This window comes from Myiozetetes cayanensis, unplaced genomic scaffold (assembly GCF_022539395.1).
Source record: "Myiozetetes cayanensis isolate MyiCay16 unplaced genomic scaffold, myiCay2020 scf31, whole genome shotgun sequence".
NCBI lineage: Eukaryota > Metazoa > Chordata > Aves > Passeriformes > Tyrannidae > Myiozetetes > Myiozetetes cayanensis.
The window spans coordinates 4092151-4111786 of NW_026087533.1; the positions used below are offsets into that span (position 1 = coordinate 4092151).

The 19636-nt window shown below is 50.6% G+C and overlaps 2 protein-coding genes across 4 annotated transcripts; both read right to left on the reverse strand.

Annotated features, from left to right (window-relative positions):
• Positions 1-70: 70 nt before the first annotated feature.
• RCAN3 (RCAN family member 3) lies at positions 71-6671 on the reverse strand. 2 transcript variants are annotated; one of them, XM_050326364.1, is made up of 5 exons: positions 6503-6671; positions 4612-4854; positions 3467-3640; positions 2859-3030; positions 71-2120 (listed from the first exon to the last, which is right to left on the reverse strand). In XM_050326364.1, exons 2-5 carry the CDS (start codon positions 4804-4806, stop codon positions 1912-1914), a joined length of 750 nt encoding a protein of 249 aa, XP_050182321.1. In that variant the 5' UTR covers positions 4807-4854; positions 6503-6671; the 3' UTR covers positions 71-1911. The 2 variants fall into 2 exon arrangements, with proteins under 2 accessions (XP_050182321.1, XP_050182322.1); XM_050326365.1 differs by having other exon boundaries at positions 4612-4825; positions 6503-6595.
• Positions 6672-8964: 2293 nt separating this feature from the next.
• NIPAL3 (NIPA like domain containing 3) lies at positions 8965-18179 on the reverse strand. Of its 2 annotated transcripts, XM_050326350.1 has the most exons (13): positions 18051-18148; positions 17321-17661; positions 16983-17241; positions 15904-15972; positions 15632-15803; positions 15488-15547; positions 14836-14981; positions 14076-14172; positions 12933-13068; positions 12323-12411; positions 11960-12023; positions 11703-11797; positions 8965-11320 (listed from the first exon to the last, which is right to left on the reverse strand). In XM_050326350.1, exons 3-13 carry the CDS (start codon positions 17079-17081, stop codon positions 11121-11123), a joined length of 1227 nt encoding a protein of 408 aa, XP_050182307.1. In that variant the 5' UTR covers positions 17082-17241; positions 17321-17661; positions 18051-18148; the 3' UTR covers positions 8965-11120. The 2 variants fall into 2 exon arrangements, with proteins under 2 accessions (XP_050182307.1, XP_050182306.1); XM_050326349.1 differs by lacking the exon at positions 17321-17661 and having other exon boundaries at positions 18051-18179.
• Positions 18180-19636: the final 1457 nt, after the last annotated feature.

A 19636-nucleotide genomic window follows, 5' to 3' on the forward strand; every position in this document is an offset into this window, starting at 1 on the left:
AGACACCACCCTGAAAGAATCTTACATATCAGACTTGGCCCAGAGTGGAACACAGCTAAAATCCCAAGTGTGAATGGCACTGCACTGTTTTATTTGAAGTGTCTTTACACAACAAGAAGTGCTGGAATGTTCCACGTTTTACACGTTTATACATCGACAACGTCACGCTTGATCTGCCTCATAAAAGTGTTTGTGAGGGTTCCCCACTTACTGCTACTCACAGCAACTTCTGCAGTGGGGCAGAAATTCAACAGCTAACAGAATAAAAACAACACAGAGAATCCAGACAGGGCTTCTGGAATTTGAAGAATCCACAAGCCTGATGGGTAACACAGGATTTTGTTGTTGTTGTTTTTTTTCCCCTTTGTTTCAATGCAGTGAGACAGAGAAGTTGGTCTTTGAGTGATTTTAATACCTGAAGAGATACATAAATATCACACCTGTGGAGGCAAGGTGAGCAAAGCCCATTTTCCTACCTTTTTAACCTACACTATTCCTGCCTCTGGAACAAGGACCTGCCTGCAGGATCCCACTTTGCAAGGTGAAGCTGGTGGTGGATCCAGGATGACACAGGAGCTGGAAACTGCTCCATCCATGTGAATCCCTGACCATTCCTTTTCTCTCTGCTGTCAGTCAAGTGAAAAAAAAAACACTTTGGAGAGTTCAAGAAGCACGTCATGAACGACTGAACCACACTGAAATGACCCTGAAAAATCTGAGTTTCTGAATGACTCCGATGATTTCCACACACAAACATCAGCAGCCTGGTTTGTTCACAGATCATTTTATCCTTTGAAATAGAAAAAAAAAGAAGAAAAAAAAAAAAGAATCTGTCTAGACTAAAAAACTTTGGCTATAAAATAGCATAAAAGCACAGGAGCAGGTGTTGTTATATACCAAGGCATGTTGTCCTCCTACTAAAAAAACACTTAACACAAGATCACAAAAGTAAAGATCTGTATTCTAAAAGATGCCCCCTGCTCTCAGAGGCAGCAGATGCTCTGCCAGACACGCAGGACCACCACACAGGAAAACAGCAAACAAGGGCTGGAACTGCATAAAAACTGCCTAAGCCAGGCAACTGATTGTCTTGGAAAATACAAAACAGACTGGGGGAGTTAAAAATTAACCCTCGGCGTCTGATCTGCTGCCATGACCTCACAGTCACGGCGTTACCCGGACACGGAGCCCGCTTGGGGACTGGACATCCCCAGAGAGGATCAGAGACCACACATTCAGCTGCTGGGCCCACAATTTTAATCTACCTGCTGTAATGAACTCCTAATTAGGTGTCAGTGCAAGCCACCAGTGCACCACACAGAGCTCAGGGTTGGTGACAGCCCCGGTGTGCAGCCACCAAACCCAGCTGAGTTCAGCTCCACCCCTGCGTTTGTGCCTCACGGCCAGTCACAAACACACCCCTGGCCTTTCTGAGGAAAGCAAAGGTCAATCCTCACCTCAGCTGGGAAGGAATTTCAGCATAAGGAGTGCATTTCACTTGTGTTTAACGCTGTATGAACTGGAAGCTGTTGGACCAGCACAGATCAGCTCTGCATTGCTGGGCAATGAGCTCCCTGGAACCCAGCCATGACAGCAAGACATTATTTCAGCACTTGGTACATCACACTGTACAACAGAAACAAAAACATCTTTAAAAAAAAAACCAAAACACAACCAGACTTCCTATAACTGTCACTATTTCAAGTCAGGTGGATTTGCTACACTCAGGGGGGTGGAGGGGTGGGACTAGTCCCTAAAATTAAAGTGCTTTTCAGAGCATTGGCATCCAAACCCTTGAGCATGAGAGAGACAACTACACAGTCAGCTCTGTTGTGGCTACAGCAGCAGCACAGACATCGACACACGGACTCAGGAGTGTCTGGTGTTGGTACCCCCTGGAGCAGCTGAGCTCTAGCAGTGCATGGTGCCCCCCACCTCCAGGGCACGCTCGAAGGCCTTGGAGTCGCTCAGGATCGTTGGGGGCGGGTCTGGACGCCGGGTCTGCAGGATCTTCCGCCTGGGGTTTTTGAGCTCCTCCTCCTCCTCTGTCTCGCTCTCACACACGTGGACCACCACGCTGGGAGTGGAGTCTGTCCCTGCGTGGAGCTCGTACTTCTCCCCTGAGGGCAGCAAACAAACACCCTGCTGAAACATCACCCCCACCCAGGGGGAAGCATTCACCTCAAAAACTCCTTCGTATCTCCAGCAGCGCAGCCAAACACTCACCTGGGATTTGCTGGACTGCCACACTTCACTAAACCTGTACTTGGAGGACAATCAGCCTTTCAGCTGGTGTTTAAAGCAAGGAAGGGGTGCTAAAAAACCCTCCTGAGCCACTGAAGGCAGCACAACACAGGCAGCACACACATTTTTCAAGTGGCATCATTTATGTAAATGAAAACCTACAAAAGCACTCGAAAATGTTAACCCTCCATATTTCCTGTCTGTCACAGAAAGCAACCACCACATTTCCCAGGAAGGCTTAGAAAGAAGTTGATGATTAAACCCCCAAAAGCACATATTAGCATCTCTACATCCTTAGTAACTTGAGCTGCCCATCTGCAAGAGCCTGAAGTTCTCATTCCTCTTTTATTGTTTGTTTCCTTAACGCTGAGACTCGGACAAAATTCAATATATGGACGTGATGGAGCCAGTACCACACAGTCCAGCCTGTGCTACACTTCCAACCAATTAAATAATTAAAGTAAAAAAACAAAGTGATGGGTCATTTCACTCCAGGAAGAAACATCACATTAAAGAGACTGAGTTTCTTCTCACACAAAGACAAGTAGATAAAATCCCTCTATAACCATTTTTCAACTTAAGCATCACAGCAAAAGGAGGTGAAATGTTCCCACCTGGTCCCAGCTTGGAGACAGCACACAGCAAGTCATAGTTTATCAGGGGAGTTGCATCTTCACTCTGTTTCCACCCAACTGGTGGAGAGGCAGGTGGGGAGATGAGGAACTGCTTGACAGGCTGTGGAGGGAGGAGGTAGGACTTGTCCCCTATTTCCCCGGATACCTGCACCTGAGGGCCAAGCCAGGAGACACAGATGGAAAATGTTAATTCCCTCTTTATTCAGGCATTTCCCCACTAATGCTTGTCCACCCCCTGCTTTGGTAACGCTCCATTCAGCCCAGTCCTGTGGGTGCAACCCCCCAGGGCAAGGCTGCAGTTCAGACCTCGGCCTGGGCAGGTGCTGCCAGTGCCGACCCAGCATTTACATCCCTGCAAAGAGCACTCTGCACCCACCCCTTCCCTTCCAGCACAGCTCTGGTGGGGTCTGCACAGCAAAACTGCCTCCAGAGGGTGAATTTCTCCCTGTCAGCCACGCCCTGACGCAGCTCAGGGCGGGACAACGAGGCTGGAGGTGACTTCTGATGGTTGTCATGAACGGAACTCACGGAAAAAGGAGGACTTAAGGGATGAGGGCCACGAGCACAACCCCTTTGCTCCATCCCACCTGGGCAAAGTAAAGCTTCAGCTTCTTGCCCCCGAAGTCTGTCTCGTGCAGCTCTATCCGCGCTCTCGCTGCTGCCTCCGGATTGCTGAAGTTTATCCTCACTCTTCTGAAGCTCTTGAACAGCTGGAACGTCACTTGGTCGTCGTAGGCCGTGAAAAGGCCTTCAAACCTTTCCTAGGGGTGAAGTAGAAACATTGTCCAGACACAAAATGAATGTTTTCACTCTGGGAAAACACACCAGCCTTGGGCTTTCCCCTCCTAAATCCCACCCGCGTCCCTTTGCAGCGGGTTTGTCCCACCGGTTCAGTCGGAATTCCAAGAGCACCTGGATGTGAACAGAGACCCAACACTCGGCATGCACGAACTGCCACCTAGCGAGAGAAACTCGGAGTGCACATCTCCAAAAATGCACGTGGCTCTCAACAGGGATCTCCAAAAGCACCGTGCAGATGGAATCGTTTTTATATGAGATAAATTAAAGCGCTGAGTTCTTAAGGAAATGTCAGAATTCTCATCACGAGTAGGAATGTTAGTCAGGGATTTCTGGTCCCTTCCAAAGTAAACACTCACAAAAATGCCAGATTAAAAAAATTCACATACTGCTCCCCCTCACTCATGTAATGTAACTAATTATTCCTGGTGCCCTTGGAAGCCCAGAGAATTAAGATTTGATGGAATAAAATGCTGACAGGCCAGAGAAGATTTAGTTTATTATAATGTTTTCATAGGCTACTTTCAAGGTGTTCAAGCCAGAACACACATCCTGCACATTCATCTTGCTCTTTTAACAGGATCTTTGCCTTGAAATAAAAATTTACAAGTGCAGATTTTATTTTTAAGTGATAATATTTTTTTTAAAATCGGATTTGATTTTATTTTATTTTATTAGATGGATGTGGAACCACAACCACTGGATAAAGAGAAAAAAGATACTGATCAGAGGAGCTTTCCAGGGGAGCAGCACTGTGTATCCACTGACAATTCCAAAGGCTAGGATAGAGTGATACTATCTGCTCTTTGGTAGATGTGCTCAGGCTGCTCTGAGCTTCCCAGGAAAATACTTTGGGATGGCTTTTTCCCCCAGTTATAACAAGCATTAACACACCAGATTACACTTCCAAACCCACACGCTCCTCCTGCCTCACCTTCTCCTCCTGCACCTCAAACACGGCCTCGTGCACGCTGCAAGCGAAGAGGGAGGTGGGCAGGTCACTCAAATCCATCATCTCTTCCAAATCCTCCTCATTTTCCCCGAAAATCATCTGCTCCTCCTCCTCCTGGTCGCTGCTGTACAGGTCGGACTGGCTGTCGCTCCAGGACTTCATGGGATCCCTCAGCATCCTTCTCCCCCTGCAGCTCCTGGGGAGGGGCCAGCTTAGAACAGGGCCCTGCCATCCCAAAAAAACACAACCCAAAATCCAGTGTGAGGGCCCCACATCCCCCTGCCCTGGGGAAGGACTGGAGACTCTGCTGCCCAACCAAAAGGGACATCAAGTCACTCTGTCAAGGAGCTGAAATTCCCCCTCCCTTTCTCCTGACAAATCCAAACCGACAACGCCGCTCTGTGTAATTTCCAGCACAGCATTTCCTGCTGTAAACCCCAAAATCTGAAAAGCTTCTGCAGGGAACACTGAGCTACAAAAGCCACTTCAATCATGCTGTGGTTCTTCCTTCATTAAGGATGCATCACGGTTCTATTCTTTTTAATCACGAGCCTACAGGGTTAATTCTGTTTTTCCTCTCAGATCACCCGGTTTTTCGTGACTTCACCCAAATCAGTATCAAAACACCTGCTTACTGAGCAATGCAAGGACATCCTACACCTTCCCTGGCATCAGATGAGACAGGTAGGACTGATGTGTGAATGTTAATTAACAAGTCCAGTGACAAACAGCCCCCTGAGAAGTGATATTTTGAGAGATCAGGCAGAATTGTTTGATTATGCAATTATTAGAGAGCATTAAAACCAGAAGAAGGGTGCTCCAAGCTTGACAGGCACAGGAATGTGATTATCAGTGCAACAGCCAACTGTTCTGATTCAGCTTCCCCAGGAAAAAAGGGGATTTCTTCACTGGAAAGGTTCCTATTTATCTGGGAATGGAGATATGCAAATGCAAGTCGTTTGTTACATTTACTATTTATGATCCGCTAATTCTTACCAGGGTATTAACCGCAATAAACAAATTGAAAGCGGTTTCAATGCAGTGCTCATTAGCAAACTATTTGCTCTCAGATTGCAGATTTAACAGCCTCACACAGCTCGACTGAAAGGATCCCAGGAACTAAAGCCACCGGGATCAGACCTTTCACTAAGTCCTTTATTCTGGGAATTAACACCTGCTTACCACTTAAACGGCAGGTGAAACACTCGAAAGCAAACTCTCCAACTCCACACAGGGCTAAAAATCTTGTGATATTTGAGCAAAGCGGCTCCTGCCCTTGGGGGCTTCAGCTCCTGGGGGTGTTTTCCTGGGCATCCTCTGGAGCAGCAGCTGAGCACGAGCAGCTCCCTCGCATCACATCCCGAAAAACCCGAACGCAGGGACCAGAAATGGCCATTTCCACAGCAACAGAACCCTCCCCGAGGAGCCGAGGGGCAGAAATCCTTCCCTGGGAGGGCGGGCAGGCCCTGGCACAGCTTTGCCCAGAGAAGCTGTGGCTGCCCCATCGCTGGCAGTGCCCAAGGCCAGGTTGGAGCAGCCTGGGCTAGTGGAAGGTGTCCCTGCCCGTGGCACGGGTGGCACTGGGTGATGTTTGAGGTCCCTTCCCACCCCACCCCACCCCACGGTCCCGCACACCCCGCGGAGCTGCCCCGGCCGAGCGCAGGGAGCGGGGCTCACCCCCCGCCCGGGCCGGAGCCCTGACCGGGGATATTCCTTAATTAAAAAACCCCCAAACCCTCGGGATCCGCCCCTCAGGGAGAGGAAAAAAAACCAAACCAAACCAAACCAAACCAAACCAAACCAAACCAAAGCAAAGCAACAACTTCCGCACCCGCGGCTCGGAGCGCTCGGCCCGGCCCGGGCCTCACCTCACCTGCGGACGGGGCTCGGGGCGGGGCGGCGGGAGCGCGCACCGGCCCGCGGGTGTCCGTGTGGGGCGGCGGGAGCGCGCACCGCCCGCGGGTGTCCGTGTGGGGCGGCGGGAGCGCGCACCGGCCCGCGGGTGTCCGTGTGGGGCGGCGGGAGCGCGCACCGGCCCGCGGGTGTCCGTGTGGGGCGGCGGGAGCGCGCACCGGCCGCGGGTGTCCGTGTGGGGCGGCGGGAGCGCGCACGGGAGCGGCGAGAGAGACGGGAACGCGCCTGCGCGCGTGTCCCCCCCGTCATGTCCCCCCCCCTGCCATCCCTCAGCGCCTCCCGGAGCGGCGGGGAGAGGGTCGGTGACCCGGATGGAGGGAGGGAGGGGAGAGGGGGATAGGGAGAGGAAGGGAGGGAGGGGCGGCCCCGCGCATGCCCCGGCCCCGCTGAGGGGTCCGGCAATGGCCGAGACCGGGGAGGGGGTGGTGGTGGTGAATTATTTAAATTTATTTAAAAATTCCGCGAGTTGCCCTCCAGAGCTGCGTGTGGAGAAGAGCCGGCGGCCCCGGCAGGGCCGAGCGCGGAGGAAGGAGACGCTGCGGAGCTGCGGGAGCGCCCGGGCTGGAGCAGCCTGGGCCGGGGGGAGCTGTCCCCGGGTGACCTCTGAGGTCCCTTCCAGCCCAAAGCATCCCAAACCATCCCACGATTCCACAGTTTAATCACCTGTTGATTGAGGTCCGGGGGGGGGGGCGTGGGAAGCGACACGGGTGGCGCTGGGGGCACAGCGGGATGCTCCGTGTGCTGGGACAGGCGCTGCTGCTCCGGGGTGGATGTAGGGGCAGCCCTGGCCAGCTGCCAGGTGGGGACAGGGACAATTCGCATCCCCGGGAGTAAATCTCGGCTTTAATCCCAGCCCTGAGAGGGTTTGAGGCAGCCCCGTCATCTGAGGCGGGTGATTAATCGACGCCTGCCTCCCTTTACCTCCCGAACAAAACACAAACCCGCGTTCCTTTGTTTGGTTTCCCCACGGCAAAACGGCACCCACACAAAGCTTTTGGATTTCACCGGCACAAATTATTCAGTCCCACGGTTTTGGCCTTGCTTGGAGAGCCAGGAGAGCCAGAACACTGAATTTCTGTGGTTGAAACGCTTTCTATTCTAAATTTCAGGTACAGGAAAAAAAAAGGCAGAAAGCAACGTTCAGCTGGTGTTCTCCACCAGGCTGCTGATTTACCTGTGCACAAGGCAAACCTTTCCCTTGTAAGAAAACAGCAGAGCAGAGCTGGCTTTAGAAAGGTAAGATCAGTCTCACCTGCCCAAGAGAAAAGGATTCTGCAATTTAGATGCTGTGCAAATTTAGGTGGTAGTTGGTTACTCTGTGTTACCTCAGCCTTCCCTTGCTGCAGTCACATAGTTTATTGATTCAGTACCACAATCTTCCTCCCTAGGCCAGCAATATATTCTGCTTCAATACCACAGACTCCCAACATTTATATGGCCAATTCAGAGGCATTTTAAACACTTCTGTCTTTTGAAATAACACCTCCTGTTCCTGCAACGCTCCTGGCATCTGGCTCGACTGCCATCACTTTATTTAGCACTTAAAGCACTTGTCTGTAATATAACACAATGTCCCTTAAATGACTGATGTCAACAAATTATTTCCACATTTATCAGAAATTCTGGGGCTTGGGGAAGCTGCTTCTGCCAGCATTGTCCAGGGATTCAATCAAGTGCAGCTCTTTAACAGCAAAGCAGCTGAGGTTGCTCTCGGGTTGGTTTTGTTCTTTTTTTCTTCCTTTGTGGTTTGGGACCCCAAGAGATACATTTAATTAAGAGTATCCTGAGGGTTATCCTCTTATCCCCCTGGACTAAAACCCATCTGTTAAGTGTTAATTAAGTTGGCAAGCAGTCGATTAAGCTGCGTCCCCACTAGTCTAAATTTATTTACGACCATCTCTAGATCTCTAAATGGCAGTGAAGCTGCTCCTGTATCCAATTCACGGTGCCCTGGAGCTGAGGGATGACATCTCCTCCAGCAGAGCATTCCCAACTTTCACCAGAGGGCTTGGCTGTCTCAAAGAAGCTCAATTTCAGTAGAAAACCTCACGAGTCAGGCCATCAGTAATACAGGGATTTTGGGGTTGTGTCTCCCCACTCCTTTAGGTTATCCCTGGCTCACATGTTCAAGCTCTTCTCCAAAATTAGAAATGCTAATTCATTAATTATTAAACCAAGTTTTTGAAGTTAAATTGCACAGTTCCTACAGCTGACACCAAACACTTGGCCACTCCTGTGCACTGGCAATGCTGCAGCCCCAAACACAGCAATCTGCATCTCATTTACAGGCATCCTGTTAAAAACAAAACAGACAGGCCTTTCAATACACATTTCAGGAAAATAAATTCTGCCTTAACTTCTCTCAAGAAGTTCAGGGCCAGTTAAAGCTATTCCCAGAGCACAGAGCAAGCCAGGATTCCGTCGGGTTTTACCACAACCTTTTATTGAGAGTTTCCTTTTCCCTCGATCTTTTTTATTTAAAGTTTTAATTCCAAAGGCCTCACCTGAAAGACAAACAGAATTCAGTAAGACATGCAACGCTGCTCGTGAAAAATGAAGCAGTGATCCTGATAGTGCAACACTGTCAAGCTTGATTTATTGACACATTTTTATGTGAGCGGGACAACACTGAAGGCAGGTCATTCTCCACGTTCAGCTGTGCTGCACAGCATGAAATCACACAGAAAACACACACTGAGAAGGGATTTAAGTGCTCTGGGGCATTGAGAAGCCACACAGTGTGGAGGCAAAGAGCTGTCAGTTCACACTGGGGGAAGATGCCAGAGACAGAGCCAAGGAGCTGTTCCTTGGGCTCACCCTGCAGGGCTGACACCTGACATTCACTTGTTAAAACTGGCATTTTATTATATTATTTTCCACTCTTTAAACCTCCCTGTGCTGCTCAGCTGTGAATATTCTGCTGCCATCCTGGGCATGGCTGTTGCCACCTCAGACCAACCAACACTCTGTACAAAGTTCAGACCTGAAGGTGCAAATAAACACCTTCCCTGTTCCAGCTGCTCTGAACCACAAGGGAGTTGAATTCAGCCCTGAGCTCTCCCCTGCCACTGTCAGAAAGAGCACAGGAGTCCTACAGGTCAAGTTGAAAGAAGATCCTTGGCTTCTCAAGGCCCTGCTCGTGCCTCCTCAGCTCTAAGAACGGGGCTAGAGAGCAGAAAATGAAATTTTTTTGGAAGCTTGGGAGAAAAAAGTAAGAAAGGGGGAAGTACATAATATATGTCAGGGAAAAAAAATTAAAAATTAAACACAGAGAATATTGCCATGTAAAAGAGGTGTTTGTAGCTGTCAGTGGGTTTAGCACAGCTTGTTTTCCAACTGTGTGTGTTCTGTGGTGGCAGAACTAATAGGTCCAAGCTGCCTGGTTGATTAAAAGGGAGGAGATAAAGGAGAGGCAGCATTCCTGTGCCCTGCATGACTTCATTTGGTATTGTTAATGAACAAAAGCTGCACAGAAATTCACAGCTGATTACCAGGACCCCAGGGCAGTAAATCAGTGTCACTGCAGCCAGGTGAATGGCTGCTCTGGCAGCATCAAACCTCTGCAAGAGAAAGGTTCTGTTGTCCTGCACAACAGCAAGAACCTGCAATAACTGTGTGGGAAGATGAATATCACAAGTACACAAAGCTCGGTTGTGGTTACAGAACTAAGGGGATGTCAACACCTGTAAGTATTGGGGACCACTAAAGTTGGACTCCTGCAGAACAAAAATAAACCTGATAAATCATTTAAGACAGGATCAAAAATGATATAGAATTCCCCACCAGATCCAGTCACATTATCCTCATTTCTCCTTGCCCTTGCACCTCACAGCGTTCCCCCTGCACCAGTTAATCCAACTCGAAGCTCCTGCCACGGAACAGAAAACTGGCAAATAATCTTTGTTCTAAGCCGACACATAATCCAGTGGTGCTCTAGAAACAACTCCCAGCCTCAGTGCTCGTGCTCAACACCAGCCAGAGAACAGCAGTACAGGAGGTGGCCCAAAAATCCGTGGTTTGAGGGAATCAAGCAGCTTGTTTGCTCTGACCAGCCCTGCTGCTCTAAAAACACAGGAAGTTCCAGTGGTGATGCTTAAAAACAATTCCATTTATTGCCGTGTTCAGTGAGTCAGTGGTCACACCAGACACGTGAGGATTTACAGCCTTCCTGCAAATCCATCACAGGCTCTGTAAATGAAAGATTAAATCCTGCTCTTCTCTCTCTCTCTCTCTCTCTTCTGGCTGGAGATAAACCCACTCCCAGCAGGGCTGAAAACTGCACAGTCACTTCTCTTCCCACAGCATCAGCTCTCTCACCAGTGCCATGATGCTGCACTCCCCCTTTCACACTTCAGCACAGCAGGATTCCATGCAGAACTGGCATTTACTCCTTGCTAAGAATGAGTGCTTTCAACTTCACAGCTATTAGAAAGAGTTGCTTATTTTAATAATCAGCCTGGAAAGTTCAGCTGGAGATGAGCTTGTCAAGGTTGGCTTTTACACTTGCTCGTATTTTAATGGGTAAATAAATAAAAGGTCAGACTTCTGAGGATTCAAATCCAGTCCTTTAAGGTCACTCAGTCCTTTTTGCTGTGCTCCAGCACCCGGTAGGGAGGGGCAGACACCCCTTTGGGTCCGTGCTGCTCCTGCACGATGGGCAGCGTGGCCGGGGTGTAAATCTCGGGCATGTTGTCGTTGTTCTCCAGGGCCCCGTAGGAGAAGGAAGCTTTGAGGTCAGGCTGGACTGCAATCCCTTTGTCATGCATGTTCTGCATGCCTGGAGAGAGCAGAGATGAAAATGCTTAGGGACAAAAAACGCATCTTTCCTGGGCTCTGGTAAATCAGGTAAATCAGACCTGGAATTATCAGGTCTCCCTGTTGTCCAGCTCATCGGTTCCTTGAGGGTTAAATCAAAGGCCAGGGTGGTTTTTGTGCTCAGCACTGGAGCAGCTAATGGGGAAATGAGCTCCAAAGGGAATGAAGGATGGCAGTCAGTTATCCATCAACTGCTGCATCTCCCTCACACAGCTCACCACAGGCTGTGCTTCCCAAAAGAAATTCCTGCTCCCCCTGGTCCCTGCCTCTCGCAGCACCTCATCAGCCTTCCCCAGTGAGGGAACACTTCCCAAGGGTGATGAGCCCCTGGATTTTCCTGTTACCTGGCATGGCATCCATGGATATGTATGGTTCAAAGGGCACAGGCTTCTTCCTGTTCCTGGTGATCAGGAAGACACCCAGGAATGCTATGAGACACCTGAGGGAGGAGAACAACATCACTGCTATCACTGCCGAGGGAGGGCACCCAGCACTGCAGGTGCCAATAATCTCCCAAATGTGTGTTTTTATTTTCTAAAAATCTGAGTCCCATGAAGCAACCCCTTCCAGTTTTCCCCTCCAGGGAACTCGAAGCACTTACCCCAGTGCAAACATGCATATGTGCAGAACATCCTCCCCCGTGAAGTCCAAGTAAAAAGTCGCTCCTTCAAAAGGAAATAATTCATTATATCTTTCCCCACCCTCTCAGTGTCACCTCCAGCATTAATCCCTCCAGGAACCACTATTTTTTTAAGCTCCCTATTTTTACCTCTGTGGTTTTTGGTTTTTTTTTTAAATGATCATTTTTAATGAGCGGTCATCTAAAGCAGAAAATTTTAAACACAGTCTAACGGGATAATTCATGTTTTAACGAAGGAAAAACCAAACAAAGATGACAAGGAAACACAAGAGAATCTTGCTGGAGTATTCACCTGCCTTGTTTTGGGAAGGTTTGGGCCCTTACCTGCTGAGATTGCTGCTGCTGTGGACAGGATGTAGCCAACACTGGCAATCTGAGCTGAGTCATAGAGCTGGGAGGCTTGAGCTAAAAACCTGCAACACAGTCACAGACAACAGGGCTTCATGTGCAGGGATGCTCTGCTTGGAGACCCCTTCCAGAAGTGATGCTTAGATTTGGGAAATTAATCATTTTTCTCATTGAAGCAGCAGCAACATCCCTTGGAATGGGTGACCTCAGGGCCACTCACATTCTGAGGAGCTTTTAATCCCTGCTGCCACTGGGTTTTTATGTTATTGTGCGAAGGGAGAGGAAAAAGATAAGCTAAAACCAGACACATTGTCAGCAGCACTGATTCTGCACTTTGATTTTAGCCAGTACACAGATGTGTCTGATTTACCACCATTTCATTGCTAAAACTGTTTTGCAAACGCTTGGGTGATGTGTATCCACATTTGGGATTGAAACCACTCCCACCATTATCCCAGAGGCTCCTGTGCCATGGATTTGAGGGCAGGGTCACAGAAGGGAATGGAACAGTTTTAATTCTGATTTTGGAAGGGTCACGAGCAGCCCGAAGCAGAACAAGGACAGACACAAAGAGCGAGGGGCTTACGTGGCCTGGTAGATGGCTGTGGCAATCATACACACCAACATGATGTAGAAGATGGGGGAGTCCAGCTGCAGGGTGCCTTGGATGGACACAACAATCATCCCTGCCACAGCCTTCACCGTCACCACCGTCATGGAACCTGGGGGAGGTCAGGGGAGTTCACCACACTCTGCTGGAGGCTCCAAACAACCTGAACAGAGGGTGCAAACTGCGCCCTTTTAGCACCAGCTCTGCCAGTTTTATTCCCTGAACCTTTCTGTGGCACAATTCTCATGTTCTGCAGAGCATTTACTGTGGCTGTCACCTGATGGAAGGACACAAATCATCACCTGGTTTGGTTAAGAAAAGCCAGGGAAGTTTTCAAAGTGAGAGTCAGAAAGATTCCTCTCTCTTTTTTAAAAGCCAGTCAGAGTTAGTGGAGTTGCTTTGTCTGGAAATCACAGAGCCTTTGAGGTATCAGTGACTGAAATCCAGCCCCAAACAGTTCAAAAACAAAAAAAACCAAAGAAAAAAGAGTAAAAGAAAAGACACTGCAGTAACTGAAGCTGCATAAATAGCAAATGCTGAGGACTGAGACCCAGGTTTAAGTGTGTCAGGCTGAGTCACTGCCTTGCTTTATTCACCCCTTGCAAAGTGGAATGGAGGACAGTTTCTTTACAAACAAACCCAGATGAATGTGGAGAAAGGGACAAATGAAATCCCACTGCAGACTTGAGGGATATATTTGACTCCAAGCCCACAGACTCTCCCAGTGTCACCAGGGACACCCTGGCAGGGCATTTCTCCTTTCTTCAGCCACACAGCAGATCTTCCCAGAGCCAAGAACACTCTTGGAGGTCAAATCCTCTCTTTCCTGCACTGGCCCAGCCCTGCTTATCCACTGAATGCCAGTGCTTTGTGTGCACAGATTAAAAGGAAAATGAAATAAATAACTTGGGCTTTCTGTGTTTGGCAGATTATTCCTCCTTATGGGAAATAAGCCCTCATTGTTCAAAGGTCATTTGCAAAGATGTCCAGCATTTGTAGTAACATTTCTGGGGCGGATTGGTGCATTTTGTGGCATTAATTAGGTCAATAGAATCCTCTAAATGCCAGAGATGCCTCAAATTTGCTGTTTAAAGATCTTCCAACTCCACATCAACTTACCCAGCAAAGCCACCAGCAGAAGAATAACTACAATGTAGTTTGCATTTTTCTCCTTGTAAAAATACAGCAGCAGGCAGAAAACAATGATCTCCACAAGCTACAGAAGACAGAAATGAGAATATTAAAAATGCAGATTAGATGGGATTCTGGGCCAGACAAACACTGGAATTACACAATAGGGCAAATCAAAGGAAAATAGGGATCCCCCACAATTACAGATTAAATTTAGCATGATCTTAGAATCAGTTAAATGAGCTACTCAGTGGCTTCTTGCAGAACAGGAAACATGGGACACTTTAGACATTAAATTTATGGTAAAGCAGCAGATCAAATAATCCTGGTTGAATGTTCCCATCAGAGAGCTCAGCCTGCTTTCTGTGAGGAGGTTCTGTCAAGTGACCCCTGAAGCACGAGCCTCAGTTAATGGCCAAGCTCCTCTCAAATATAAAATGACAGATTTCAGAAGATTTTTAGTGAGGAAGTTATGGCTCCAGCAAGAAAGTCAGTGGAGAAAAAGCCCAGTTGAAAGCACAGTAACTTCCAAATTAAACATCTTTTAAATCCTAAGAGAATAATTCAGAGAAGGAATGGCAGAGCTGTCAGCTGTGCACGTGCCTGACACCTGGAAAAGCTGCCAGAGGCTCCCCAGTGAGCACAAGGAAGACTGGCAGCAACCACGGGGAAAAAAACAACTCTTGAAAGGAAACTCCCAAATCAGGAATGCTGAGAAAGCCATCCCACATTTCCTGGGCTGCCTTACCACGTAGAGCAGAAACGGCCAGCTCACTAAATGCCTGGTGATGTTTTCTGCCGTCATCTTCTCGTGGCTGTTGGGGCCAAAAGTCACCAGCAGGTAAGTGCCAACGATTGCCAGCCCACAGCCGAGGAAGGACAGGACGTAACGTCCTTGCAGCCAGGACAGGGCACAGGAGAGAGAGGGCAGGGTTAAATTATGGCATCAACACCACGCCTGACTCAGTGCCCCACTTCCCAAATATCAGAGCCATCAGGGGGGTGGGAGCTGGGACAAGGAGAGAGGAGCTGCTGAACAAACAGAGCTACAGAGCTGGGGGTGGGGGGCTTATCCTGCCCTGCACGGCCCTTTTTCCTGGGAAATGCAGGCAGGAATGTCCCAGCTCTGCAAACACTGATTCCCCTGTGCCTCAGAGTCAGGATCCTCAAATCCTGCAATCCCTGGAATTTCTAGGAGCTGTGAGATTCAGGTGATTTGGCCCAAGTCTGAGAAAAAATAAATATCCATCTTTAACTAACAGATACCACCTGCTGACCTTGCCATCCCTCTAATAATAACAATATAAAATAATGAAAGGATAATTCCTGAGAGGCCATGCTGTGTGTGCTGCATGGCTTGTAAATAAAGGGGAAAACCGAAAAGGAATTGCAGCACTTACTCAAAAACTCCTTGGGCTTCCATTTTTCTTTAATAAATATAATCCCTATGATTGCACTAGCTATAAAAAAAGAGGGAAAGAGAAAGAGTGAGTTATGGATCAGGCAGGAATGTGAGAGTGGAACACACTGAGCTCCCTCCTCACCTATGACAGACACTGCACCGAGCGGCACGATCAGCGAGACGGGAGCGAAGGCGTAGGAGGAAAACACTCCCAGCTCTCCCAGCAGCAGCAGGAGGAACCCACACCACCAGGTCTTGGTTTTGAAGTAGGCCCTGGGGTCTTTGGAGCCTGCCAGCCTGATGTGGCTGTACTTCTGGAAAAGAAAACAAACCCCCCCAAAATAAAAGAGCAAAGCGTGGTCGTGGTGGGTGTTCTGAGTGCAGGGTGAATTATCTGCTGCAGGACACACTCACCTGCAGGTTGAGGGCAATGCTGCTGACAAGGTGCCCAAAAATAGCCAGTAAGGCCCCAATCAGGTTCTCCTGGAAAAAGAAAGGACACACACAGGGATCCAGTTTAGCCAAGGGATTGGGAGGGGGTTTTGCACCCTCTGGAAGCACGGCTTTTAAAACTGTTCCTGGATTGGGTTGGAAAGGACCTTTGAAGGTCATCTAATCCAACCCCCACCTGGCAATAAAACCTGTTTATCTCCCTCCCTTTCTACTGATCTGGGGCAATCCAGAGAAGCCCCTGAGTTCCAGAGCTGTGAACTCAGCTGAGAACCCCTGACAGCCACTTTCTCCAAGGGACTTCAATTAGTTTGCAGATAAAGCCAAACACAACGACCCTGCCACTCATCCCCTTTGGGGAAACTCCTTTCCTGAGGATGTTTATTGCCCTGGAATTCCACAGTAGGGATCAGGGACCTCTGCTTTCAAACTGTTTTGCTCTTTTCCACTTGTAAAGGCTGCTGGTTCCCTCCTAATTCAGCCCATCTGATGAGGCAGCTCGAGCTGGCACAGATTTGATGCCACTTTTTATCTGAACCAGTTATGCCAAAAGTCCCAGGTGACAGCTCCCAGCAAACTCCCAGCTCCTTCTGCACTGGCATTCCCAGCTCAGCAATGATTCCCACCATCCAGAAAGGTGGGATTTGAAATAAAACAGGATGAAAAACAGGTTGAGTCACAAAGGGAACGTGGAGGAGGAGTGAGGAGCCTGAGGCTAAGCCAGGCCTTTGAATATTTGTGTGCTCCCAGATTTGTGTCTGAAATTCAAGCCCTCGAATGCACAGCAAACCAGAACAACCTGGCAGAATTCACTGCACTTAAACACCTCCAGACACCCCCAGCTTTGAACTGCCAGCCCTTCCTTCACTTTGGCTGCTCTGCAGACACAGAATTTCTCCTCTCTCTCTCTCCAGGTGACACCCCAGAGCCTCCAGGAGTGGCTGAATGCACAGACAGAGCACTTTCTGCAAAAAGAGACCCAAACAGAGCAGCGTTCTCAGCTCAATCCAACAGCCAGGGGTGGACTGGGGTGGGAATCTGACCTTGTAGGAGAAGGAATCCGTGTGTGGCTGCACAGAAACTGCTGCTGTGGCCAAGGGCAGCTGCTGGAGTTGCAGATTTGGGCTGTTGCCTCCTTCCATTGTGGTTCTTTGCAGTGTTTGCTTTTCAGCCTCTCTGCCTGCTGGAAGTTCTCTTTAAAGAAGAGATGTGGACCTTGCTGGAAGCAGCTTTTGGTGCCTCTCCTTCCCTTCCATCCTGTTTCCTTGGCCAGGCAATGAAATCCTGCTGAAGGTCAGGCCACTGGAAAAAAAAACAAAACAACAACCCTGGAATCAAACTCACAGCAGAGAAAGCACATTTGAAATGCCTTCTTACAAACCTGGACAGAAACTCCCACAGACTTGGCTTTACAAAGAGCTCAGAGCTGGCTGGGCCCCAGGGGTGACACACTCAGCTGGCATTTCGCAGCACCACAAAGTCTCTGAAGTCCTGCAAGAGCTGCTTTTCATCCTCCTCCTGCCTGTACCCCTGGGGTTTGTCGAGGACCAGCAGCTCATGAGTCACCCCATCCCCACGTGCTGGGGATGACAGAGCCGCTCCCAGAGGTCATCCCGGTGCAATCCCTGGGAGCTGGAATTCCTCGGAGTCAAACTCGTGTCCGAGCTCCCCGCACACCGCGATGGCTCCTTCTCCCTCGGGGAGCACCGGCATCACCCCTGCCTGGTACAGGAGATGCAGGTTTACAGACAGACAGGGGGTGATCCCCACCCCTGACACGTCCTCAGGCCATCAGAGCCCCGGGATGGAGCGCACGGAGCATCCCAGCCCGGGACCCTGGAAACTGCGGCAGCAGGACCGGGCTGGGCACCGCGACCCCCCTGAGCACACCCCGGTGCCTTTAACCCACCCGGAGCCTCCAGCCCTGCCAGGAAAGGGCAAAGACAGCCGCTGTGAGGGGCAAAAACCCCTCAGGGTGTGAGAAGCGCCGGGCACGGGGTGTCCCCACACACCCCCGGCCGGGCCGCCCTGCCCAGCCCAGCCCAGCCACGGGCTGTTCCCCGCCGAACCCTCCGGAGTCCCGGGTACACCGGGACGGCCCCGCCACTCACCTGTCCCTCAGTGTCCCTCACTGTCCTCAGGCTCGGCCCGTCCTTCCCCGCCGCCCCCGGCCCGGCCACAACTCCGGGTCCCGGTCAGCGCCGCGGGCCGTCACCGCCCGGCCCCTCCGATTGGCCGCCAGCGCTGTCAATCTAGGGCCGGGCCCCAGCCATGTGCGGGGATTGGCTGCTGTGAGGGGGAGGGACTTAGCTCAACCAATGGGCGCAGAGTTCTGAGGGGCCGGGCGGAAGGAGGTGCGTTCCGCCGCTCGGTTGGAGCGGGGCGGTCCCGCGGGCCCCTCCCGGGGCTCCGGGGCAGCTCCCCGGTGCAGGCCCGCAGGGAACGGCGCGGGCCCCCGCCCTCCCCCGCGCCTCGGGTACAGCCACAGCCGCCTTAAGGCGCACGCGCGAAGCGGCTCCGCCGAGCCACCTTAACCCAGGCGCGGCGGCTCTGAGAGCTCGCCTGTGATTGGGCGGCTGCTGCCGTTCCCAAAGTAACGGGCGCGCTGATTGGAGGAGAGCGGGGTTGTCACGGCAACGGGGTTGTCGCGTCCCCGCCGGGACCGGGGATGGGCGGGGGATGCACCGGAGATACCGGCAGGGCCCGGCAGGTACGGGCCGCACACCTCACCGGGGCGGGGCAATGAGGTGTGCGCGGTGCTCCCCGCGCTGCCTCAGCCGCTCAGGGACCGCCCTTCCCGGCGTGCACCGCGCACCTCACCGGGGCGGGGCGCGGCCCTGAGGAGACTTCCGGGATCGCCACCCGGGGCCTCACCTGAGGCCTCACCTGGAGCTCCACCTGGGGCTTCACCTGAGACCTCACCTGGGGCTTCACCTGGGGCTCCACCTGGGGCTCCACCTGGGGCTCCACCTGGGGCTTCACCTGGGGCCTCACCTGAGGCTCCACCTGCGGTTCCACCTGGGGCTTCACCTGACCCCCGTGTCCCCTGTGTCCCCTGAGCCATCATCCCGTGCTGCCCCATCCCATCTCTGCCAAACCAGCCCTTGAGCCCCTGCCCCTGAACGCCTGGGAATGGCTTTAGAACCAAAAATCCCGGTGCCACACCGAGCAGGGACACTGGAATGGGCTCTGAACTGGATTCCTGCCTTCCCAGGGGTGCTCAGGGGTGTCTCGGAGGACGAGGCAAAAGTGATTTACAGCACTGAGTCACAGCCCATTCAGAGCTTCCAAGGGCTCTTTTACCCCCACCCCCAAATTTGCTTCTTAAATAAATCAGGGAAATGAAATGCAGAAGTGGCTGCTGATTTCCTGGCTGGAATGCTGCACTGGTGTTAGATTTGCCTTCCTCTCACACGCCCCATTTAAAATGAAAGCCGGGCTTGGATTTGCATTTTCCTCTATCTCCATATTCAGAGTCTTGTCATCATCAGCTGTTCCTTTGGGGTTTCAACATTTCCTCCAGTCCTTACAAACACTACAGGAAAGTGATCTCAAGCTAGGGGGGAAAAAAAAAAGGGATTTAAATCTCAGTCACAGAGATTTCAGTATAGCCAAGCGAGTAAAAAAATGTTTGAAGTTTAAGCCTTTGTTTTAATTTTTTTGTGCCACAGATAATGATCCTGGTTTCTAACAAGAA